This window comes from Myotis lucifugus, unplaced genomic scaffold (genome assembly GCF_000147115.1).
Source record: "Myotis lucifugus unplaced genomic scaffold, Myoluc2.0 scaffold_147, whole genome shotgun sequence".
Classification (NCBI taxonomy): Eukaryota; Metazoa; Chordata; class Mammalia; order Chiroptera; family Vespertilionidae; genus Myotis; species Myotis lucifugus.
Genome location: NW_005871195.1, coordinates 2,031,036 through 2,041,670, shown reverse-complemented (window position 1 = coordinate 2,041,670; position 10,635 = coordinate 2,031,036). Strand labels below are relative to the sequence as shown.

At 41.7% G+C, this 10,635-nt stretch overlaps 1 protein-coding gene across 1 annotated transcript in view; it reads right to left on the bottom strand.

The window, feature by feature from the left end:
• Positions 1-10,635, bottom strand: part of SLIT2 (slit guidance ligand 2) — a 350,885-nt gene that overhangs the window by 64,114 nt on the left and 276,136 nt on the right. Inside the window, 4 exon segments of the mRNA XM_023759096.1 lie at positions 2,729-2,892; positions 5,565-5,636; positions 7,331-7,402; positions 7,905-7,976. Of these exon segments, the coding sequence (XP_023614864.1) occupies positions 2,729-2,892; positions 5,565-5,636; positions 7,331-7,402; positions 7,905-7,976 (380 nt within the window).

Sequence of the window (10,635 nt, the reverse complement as noted above, 5' to 3'; positions counted from 1 at the left end):
AAGGGCTTGTTTTTGTCTTTTAAAATTAGCTGTTACATTAGATTCCACCAAATACATTTAAAAGAATAATGGCAGAATTTTGTTTTCAAAGTCAAACATAGTGCACTGCAAATGGCATATTTTGCAACCATTTATAGTTATGGAAAAAAGCATTAGATGCCAAGTTAAAAATGTTTGTAGGGAACATAGGTTTTGAAAATTCCTTCTTTAATCAATAAATCATGGAGAGTCCCTCATCATGTTTGTTGGTCTTTTGAAGAGTTAGAATAGAATTAGTGGTTAACCTATGTTGGGTGCTTCCTGTGTGTAAGGTAACGTGTTTTACATATATATTTAATTCAACTAATCCTTTTCCCCCAACTATATGGAGGGATAATTGACAAATATAATGGCATATATTTAATGTGTACAATGTGATGATGAAATATACATGAATACTGTGGAATTAAGATAATTAACACATCTGTCACTTTGCATAGTTAACATTTTTGTGTGTGGTGAAATTGCTCAAGATCCACTCAGCAACTTTCAAGTATACAACATTGTATTATTATTATTTTTCTTTTCTCAGAGAGGAAGGGAGAGGGAGAGAGATAGAAACATCAATGATGGGAGAAAATCATTGATAGGCAGCCTCCTGCATATCCCCAACTAGGGGTTAAGACTGCATGTGCCCTGACACATGCCTTGACCGGGAATTGAACTATGACCTCCTGGTTCATAGGTCGACTCTCAACCATTGAGCCATACCAGCCAGGCCAACATTGTATTATTAACTACTGTGATCATACTGAACATTCCATCCTCTCAACTTATTCTTCTTATAACTGAAAGTTTGAAGCCTTTGACCTACAGCTCCCCATTTTCCTTTTCCTGCAGACCCTGGTAACCATCATTCTATTCTATAAAATTGGCTTTTTTAAATTAAAGATTCCACATGTAATGATTTATCTAGTGTTAACAAAGCTCTTTAGGGTAGGTACTGTCATCGCCTCTGCTTACACAGGAGAAAACTGAGGCACAGTGTAGCTAAACTGCTCCATAACTGCTGCAAAGTGAACCTGGTTTTAGCCCAGGATAGGTCAGGCCGGGCCTCAGCTCTCACACTGTGACCCCCCCTGCCCACAATGACCCACTGTGACGCCCTGCACACTATGACCTACTGTGACCCCCTGCGCAATATGGCCCACTGTGACCCACTGCACACTATGACCCACTGTGACCCAAAGTACACTATGACCCACTGTGACCTAATGTACACTATGACCCACGGTGACCCACTGCACACAGTGACCCCCTGCACACTATGGCCTACTGTGACCCCCTGTGCACTATGGCCTACTGTGACCCATGCAGACTATGACCTACTGTGACCCATGCACACTAAGACCCATTGTGACCCACTGCACACTATGACTCACTGTGATCCATTGTACACTATGACCCACTGTGACCCAATGTACACTATGACCTACTTAGATACATTTTTCCCACCTAAAGGTGTGAATGTTAGAAGCTTATCTTTTCAGCTAGATTTTCAAGTCTTGGAGGGCAAGAGCATAACACAAATTTCTATATGTTCCTGATACCAAGGATTTAGTTTTACACATAAAACATGTTTTATAAACATTTACTGATTATACATTTTAAATTTTCAAGAATTTCTCTCCTCTATTAATGCTGAGTGGCCCTCTTGAAAATCTACAGATTAAGAATGACGGTAACCTTCTGTCCCATCTTTGGTAAAGAATATACATCCATGCATTTGAGCCTGGCTGGCGTGGCTCAGTGCTTGAGCGCTGATCTATGAACCAGGAGGTCAGTTTAATTCCTGGTCAGGCATATGCCTGGGTTGTGGGCTCCATCCCCAGTGTGGGTCATGCAGGAGGCAGCTGATCAATGATTCTCTCCCATCATTGATGTTTCTATCTCTCTCTCCCTCTCCCTTCCTCTTTGAAATCAATAAAAATATATTAAAAATATATTAAAAAATAAAAAATAAACCCATGCACTTTACTAGAAAACGTGGAAAAATATACAAAACAAGTTTAATAATATTTACCTCTAGGTTTTGGGATTAATGATTCATTTTAGTTTTTGCAGAAATGAAACGTTTCTTATTGTTTAGAATTTATTCTTTAGATTTTTCTATGTTGGGTATATATTATTCTTGTAACAATAGAAAAAGTATTTTTAAATAAGATGCTATTGCAAATTCACAAATACATAAAACAAAGGGGAAAGAAGGGACATAAGGAAGGAAGGCACAGCCATATTATCCCGGGAAGAGGGCAGCACGAGAGGCCGGAGGGGAGGTTTGGCCTGACACCGGGGGGCTCATCTCCTTACCTGGCGTCAGGGAGCCACAGGGCCCTGGCAGCCCTGGGAGCAGGGCACACGTTCAGACAAAGCAAAAGCAAGACATGTCACTTGTTAGAGGCTATGAGAGGAATGTCCAGAAATTGTGCACTCTTCACTTCTTCATGCAATTTAAAGAAAACCTCGTAATTTCCAATGGACTATTTCTGCAATTTATTTGAAAAGCCTCCTTCTTTACTTGGGTGCCTCAGGTAACGGCTCTGTCTTGCCCAAGCGTGGGTGGAAACAGTAGTTACTGGGGCTTTTCAGTGATACCTTTAAAATCTAGCAGCAAACGGTATTTTTTTTTCTTTTGAAATAAACATGGCAAATTTTTATTTACAGAAATACAAACGATTAAATACCATACCTTGACATGTGAATTTTTTGGACGGAGTTGTGAGTAACAGTTTATCCGCCATTTCTCCAGGTCCGGCGCAACGGGCAATACCCGGTTCTTTATATTCCGACTTCACCCACTCGGATAACCACTGCATGTTACAGTCACAGTAGAGAGGGTTGGCTCCAATTGCTCTGAAAAACACCACACACACACACACACACACACACACACACACACAAGTATTATTTCCTAAGGGAACATAAGGCAATGCTCAGTAGACATTCCCTATAGATTTCCTGGCAAAAACAACTTAGAAGAAAATGAAGACATTGGGTTACCCATTTTCCTGGATTATGTGCAACTGAGATTTAGTGAGTCATCACTAGTGTTAACACGCACCTGAAATCTAGACAGCGTCCAGGTATTTGCAGAGACAGGTTTAAATTGGGTGGAGATCAACGCTGCCTTCATTCACAGATTATTTAATGAGAACCCCACCACGATGCTGGGTTCTGGGGACCCCAATATAAAACCTACATTACTCTTAACTCCCAAGAACTCCTTTTGCGAGGGAGATTAACCTATACACATATATGCACACACACTTCCTTTAGAAGTGCTCTAGCAGAAGGATTTACAAGAGGACTGTGGACAGAGGGTAACTCCGTGGGGGACTGGTGGTTAAAATGTCTAAGCTTTTAGATGAGTCAAGTAGGTGGGGAAGACTAGGGAGGATGTTCCAGGGTAAAACCAGTGGGCACACAGGCACAAAGATGAGAAAGTGCCTGGGAAAACAGAGACGCTAGTTCACAGAGCTGATTTAGACCGTCATTGGATGAAGGTCCCTTTACAAAGTGTTTCATTTCAGAGCTTTGGTTCCTACTCACACAGGCAGCAGTAGCGGTAGGAAAAGTAATCAAGGTAAATAGCTAACATTTACTGCATCATTCCATAGGCAGGGACTGTGCTAAGCCGTTTATTTACTCGAATTACATCATTTTATCCAAAATAGCAACTCTCTGATGTCAATAGTATAATAAAGCATTTTACAGATAAAGAACCTGAGGCCAAATAAGTTAACCACTGGGTTTGTAAAATTGCCAAATTTGGGCACAAGAGATACATAAAACAGCATTTAAAAACTGATTAATTCTGACGGATAATTAACTTCAGATAAATAACATTTTAGGTCTACGGTCTACACAAAATTGAAGTTACTGTTTTATTAGAAAATCCCCATAATATGCTTGTAAAATACTTTACAATACTTTACATTGAAACTTTAATGGCCAACTCTAAACAAAAAAACTGGAGTAAAAGCTAAGCTCATATCTGCGTCAGATTCAAACTCTTTTTACAAATAAAAAATGAGCAAAATGATGTTTTTGAGTCATTTGGTCTCTTCCTTCGTGACATTTGCAAAGTCCTTACTATGTGAGGGATGCAGCAGAAAAAGTGAATAGAGTAGAGCTGTTTATAATCTAGGGAGTAAGAGACAAAGGCATACATTAAATACAGGAGTGAACGGAACACAGGACAAAGAAGTTCAAGTTGCCCTCACTGTGAGCGGGGTGGCCACAGAAAGGGATGTTCCCCTGAGCTCAAGCCTAGCTGCCCAGTGCAGCCCTTCCTGCTCCATCACCCTGACCTAGCGGATGGGACGGCCGCTTCCTTCTTTGTGCTGCACGGTCTGGTCTGCCAGAGAGCACCACAGTCTTGCACCCGGAGCTCCTGGCTTTCATTAACATCGTGTCTCAGGCAAATGACACCCCTGAGTGGTCCTGATGTTGACTTTGAGGTTCAAATATGGAAAACATAGAGGTCTTGCCTCCTGCGCCCTAATCGTTTAGTTGGAAGGATTACTCACTGTAGGCACCAAACAATCAGATGTGCAAACACCTGTATGGAGAACACAGCCCCCATAGGACAAATTCAGATGAAGCATAATGGACAACTCACTCCTATCCTCCGCCCGCCCCCCTTTCTCAATTTTCTACAGTCTTATTTGGAGTTTGGTGGGTTTGTGAGGGAAGGGCAAAACCAGGAGGGGACATGGCAGGCAACCTCTCTGGGGAAATGGGAGCCCAGTGACACTGATATTTAAGCCAAAGCAGAGAACCGCTCCCCGGGAATGCCCATGCAGCCTGCCCTAGGAAGGCTGTCGTTCCTGGGACCGTTCCCCCAACTTCCGTCCAGGTTGGCCATGGTCTTAACAGTACAACTGAAAATAACAGAATCATGAAATTTGACTCAGCTGAGTTTTTGGATCCCATTTATCCCATATTTTTAATTTCTTAAAATTGCACTTCCAGGAAATATGGAGGTGCAAATGGCTGCTATAACAAAGAACACAAAGAAAAGTGTTTCACCCATTGTGAGGATTTGGCTATTGCCCTCTACCACATTATAAGGTCGTGAACTCGGTCTCATTTATTTCTGCATGAACCATAGCCATTGCTGAGTAATATTTGCTAAATAAACAAATCTTGTTTGAGACAACCAGGGTAGGCTTCATGGAAGAGGTGGTACTTGGGATGTGTCTTAGAACAATTGGGTTTGGAGAGACTGAATGGAAGAGAGCCAATATTTTAAGAATCAGAGAACAATGAGAGTAAAGGTATTGGCTAGGACGTTGGGTAAGCAAAGAGAACTCTACTAATGGGGAGTATGGGCCAAAAGAATAAATGAAGGCTATCTTGTGGCGTTCACCATATCTACATTGAAAATCTTTACATTTTCTTGAAAACGGAACCATTCACATGTGATGGTGTGACAATAAAAGGGGCAGCAGAGGATGCGTGTTGCAAACTCGCTTGCCAGGGACAGTTGGAGCCTAAACCCACATCACGAACTAGGTACTCACAGGTGTGATAATGCAGAAAGATCGTTGAAAGCACCTTCAGGCACAACAGAAATGTCATTTCCATGTAAAGAACTAAAACAAGAAAAAGAAAATTAAATTTCCTATAACTCAGAGAGTTCAGAAAAATCCCCATGCATGTATATGAAACTTCAGTTGATGATAAGCATTTTAAATCAGTGTAGGCAAGATGGTCTAGTCAATAAATAGCTTTGGTATCTATTTCAGAAAGCAAAAAATTAGTTCCTACCTCAAGTCATATGCATAACATACATTCTAGGTTGAAGAGTTAAATGTAAAAATAAAACTGAAGTGTAGTAAGAGAAAATACAGAAGAGTCCCGTTTTATAAACAGGATAGGAAAGGCTTTCAAAATCATTGTGTAAAACTCAGTAACCATAATGAAAAGGAGTGATACATTTTTGAGAACAGAAAATTTATTCATGCTATAAAATATTACATATAAGGAACAGGATGGGGAATATTTGCAACACATATAAGATACAAGGAATAATTCCTTTGTGAAAAGACCTGCAAACTTAGAGTCAAGTGCTAGATGTACAAAGATATGTAAGTTAATAAGGAAAAGATAAAGTACCCAATAAAAATAGGGCAATGATATGATCAGGCTCATAGATTAAGCAGCACAAATGCTCAATAAACAAAATATATTCAAATGCTCGAGTAATTGGAATTGCAAATTAAATCAGAAATGGGAAATAAAGTTGCTTTTGTCATACGACGAACTGAAAGGATTGATGATATTCAATATTGGCAGGAGTGCTTTAAAACAGGTACTCTATTAAATAGTTGGTGGAAAAAATAAATTTGTAAATTGACAAAATCCCATTTGAGGGGCAATGTGATGTTTATTTTTCGTATTCTCCCAGTACACTTGGCGGTCATTTCCCCTGCAAATCACTGCTGAAATTACTAGCACATTTGTACCAAAGTGGACGTGTGGGCTGTTCTTTAGAGTGATGAACAGAATTATGAAAATTTGGAAGTAAAACAAACGATAGTGAAGATGTGACAGAAAAAGAACAATTCCTATTTATGGCTTTTAAAATTGATATAGCCAGGGAATATGTATATCATCAAAATAACCAAATGTGTTGCCCTCGCCAGTTTTGCTCAGTGGATAGAGTGTCAGCCTGTGGACTGAGGGACCCAGATTTGATTCCGATCAAGGCCATATGCCCGGGTTGTGGGCTCAATCCCCAGTTGCGGGTGTGCAGGAGGCAACCGTTCAATGATTGTCTCTCATCATTGATATTTCTCTCTCTCTTTCTCTCCCTTCCTCTCTGAAATCAAGAAAAATATATTAAAAACAAAAACAAAACAAAAACCAAATGTGTATAAGGGAGGATCAGAAGAGAACACCAAATTGGATAATGGTAAATTCTTAGGGACGGTACTGGGCTTGAGGATCATGTTTTATTTTATATACTTTAAAATTCACTTATTACATAATCAGCAAAGACAACATTTCCTACATTTCTTTCAAAATTAGTTGACTCTATGAAAAACATACCTCTAAATATTGTATATTATCAAATAAACAACTATAGCAAAAACATGTCAGAAGAGAAATTTATATTGTCCAAATTAAAGCTGATGAACAATGATGTAGTCAGATATGCTTTTCCAAATTTGTAGTAAATGCATATAACCGAACACACCCCAGGATCAACAAAGCAGTTAAGCCAGTAGTAAATAGACAACTCGATCCCTGAGAAGAGTTTCTTTGTTGAACATCAGATGCTTACAGTAATCGAAGAGACTTCAATCCATCGAAGGTTCGCGGAGGGATACATCTCAGACGGTTATAACTAAGAATCCTGAAAGCATATAGAAGCAGAGTGGTCTTACTCAGGCATCCCAAAAGGGCCAGATGTCATTTTTAAAATAAAGTGGCTAAGAAGAAGGTTATATAAATTGAGAATATTGACATATAATATTTTTAAAAAATATTGTACTGTTTAGTGAAACAACCTATATATTTCCTGAGTACAGCCCAGAAAGCTTCCTACCTCCACAGGTGCTGATGCCTCAACTATGCCCTCCAGAAGGTGACCTTCTGCATACATTTGCTTAGGCATCTCCTCTAACCCCACCACAGGTGTAAATATCCCTTCTGTCTTTTATAGAACCCACCGCCTTTTGTAATGTCTGTGTTTGCTGGCTGATTGAGGCATTACTTGTCTGTTTCTCCCAGCAAGTATTTATATTTCTCAAGGGCAAAGATGCTATCTGTCTCGTTTACCAGGAATGTCCAGTGCCTAGAAAATGCACTGTGCCCAGCGAATTAATGAAAACGCAGTACCGCACTTTCACACTCACAAGGTGAGGAGCTGGGTCATGTTGCTGAAGCTCTGGTTAGAAAGGGTGCTTATTCGGTTGTTACTTAAGTCTCTGAAAGAGAAAAAAGAAGGAAATGGAGTCTACTGTTAGCACAGACATGGAAATATTCATGATTCATAGAAAGAGAAGGTCTTTTTGTTCAAGGTCATAGCAACAATGTTAGCGCTCAGCTTTTACCTGAAAATAACAAGACATTGGGCAAACTTCTGGAATAGACTATAATGTTATTTACGATTCATGTGCCTTGCTTTGGCCAATGAGGTGTAGGCACTCGAGCCAGTTTCACTTCAGAAAAGATTTAGAGCGAGCTCACTTTTCCCATGTCCTTCCTCCTCTCTCTCCTGTAAGACTTGTGACCTTCCCCAGACCCTGAGACTGCTGCCTGGTCCCAGAACAAAGGCATGTGGAGGCCAGTTACAATGGACACATTTTATGGGGGGAAAGAAACCTCTGTCTTGGAAAGTTCCATCAGTTACACATGCTTATCTTCTTGGGAATATATCCTCACCAATATATCCTCTCTCTCTCTTGCCCTCTCCCTTCCTCTCTGAAATCAAGAAACACATATTTGAAAAACCACCACCACCACCAAAAAATGCCTTAATTAAAAACTCTGCTCTGCCCTTGCCAGTTTGGTTCAGTGGATAGAGCGTTGGTCTGTGGACTGAAGGGTCCTGGGTTCCATTCTGATCAAGGGCACATGCCCAGGTTGTGGGTTCAATCCCCAGTAGGGGGCATGCAGGAGGCAGCCAATCAATGATTCTATCTCATCACTGATGTTTCTATCTCTCTCTCCCTCTCCCTTCCTCTCTGAAGTCATTAAAAATATATTTTTAAAAAAGCAAAAAAATAATTCTGCCCTTGGCCAAAGTCACCAATACATACTAGGTCTTCAGTAAATATCTATTTATTGAATGATAAGTAAATGAGAGAGATGTGAAATATTTACCGAAGCTAAATGGCTATTTATAAGTGCATTTTGTACCATGGGTTATAATTTATATTCAGTGAACTTGATCTTATTTTTGTTATATATACTAGGGGCCCGGTGCATGAAATTCGTGCACTGGGGGGTGGGGGTGGTCCCTCAGCCCAGCCTGCCCCCTCTCACATACTGGGAGCCCTCAGGGGATGTCCTACTGACTGCTTAGGCCCGCTCCCTGCTCCCCTTGGGGAGCAGGCCTAAGCCACAGTCTGGCCTCCCTTTGTGGGAGGTAACCAGGCTGATCAGGAGAAGGCGCCAGCCTCATCACCCCACTGCTGCAGCCACTGCCAGTCACCGCAGCCACCAAGGTGTTTTCATCAACACGGACTCCAGTCCCTTCACCATGAAAAAATGACAACTTTCTTTAGGCATTTTCAAGATATGTCTTTCATAGGATATGACATTTCTTTATTATTTTTTTTTATCCTCACTTGAGGATATGTTTCCATTGATTTTTAGAGAATGTGGAAGAGAAAGGGAAAGAGAGAGAGAAACATCAAAGTGAGAGGAACATTTTGATTGGTTGCCTCCTGCAAGAGCCCTGACCTGGGCCCCGGCCAGCGAGGAGCCTGCAACCTAGGTACATGCCCTTGATCAGAATTGAACCCAGACCCTGCGGTCTGCGGGCCGAGGCATTATCCACTGAGCCAAACAGGCTAGGGAAGGATATGACATTTCTTAGCCCTCCAGCAGTGGACCTTCGTTTTTTTTCTCCAGGAATGAGGTGGAAAAACCCTACATCACCTTCTTGGATTCTTATTACCCAAGTTACTAAGAATATTACCAGTGGCATACAGGGAGCTTAGTCAATGAGCAGTCAGAAAAGGTGTTTCCTCTGTAGTTCACACTGATCCCCATCTCGGCACCCCGAGCCCACTCTGATGGCTGGCTTATCCCTGCCCAGGCCTCAAGCCTCTGGCCAAGACTTAGGCCTGGGCAGGGGCCCCCTTGGCTCTGATTGCAGGCTCAGGCCCTGCCCAGGAGCCCCCCGCTCAGGCCCTTCCTAGGCTGCTCAGGGCCCACACGGGGCCTACCTCGGAGTGACCTGGGAGCCCTCTGATGTTTCCTGGACCCAGGCCACTAGTACCTAGTATGCAAATTAACCACCATCTTAGTTGGGTTAATTTGCACATTCGCTTCTGATTGGCTGGTGGGCATAGCAGAGGTATGGTCAATTTGCATGTTTCTCTTTTATTAGATTAGATATGTGATATATATAATATAATGGCATAATATAAATATCCTATCTAATAAAAGACAAAAAGGGTAATTGACCGTACCTTCAAAACGCTTCCCATTGGCTAATCAGGGCGTTATGCAAATTAACCACCAACAAAGATGGTGGCTGGCATCCACGCAGCTGAAGTGAGCAGGAGGCTTGCTTGCTCCAGTGATGGAGGAAGCCAAGGTTCCCCGCCTGCTGCGGCATGGCTCTTAGCTCCGAAAGCAACAAAGTTTCAATTATAGAAGCTAAACAAACCCCAGATACTTGCTTTCAGTAGGCTGTGGCCTCAGAGCTGGAGCCGGCTCTCAGCTCCAGTGACGGCAACAAAGTTTCAATTATAGAAGGTAAATAAATCCCAGAATAAAAAAAAAAAGAAAAAAAGGAGAGGCTGGGAGCTTCAGTTGCCGGCCAGCCTGAAAACAGCCCTCAGCCCCTCACCCAGACTGGCCAGGCACCCCAGTGGGGACCCCCACCATGAAGGGGGTGTGACCAGCCTGCAA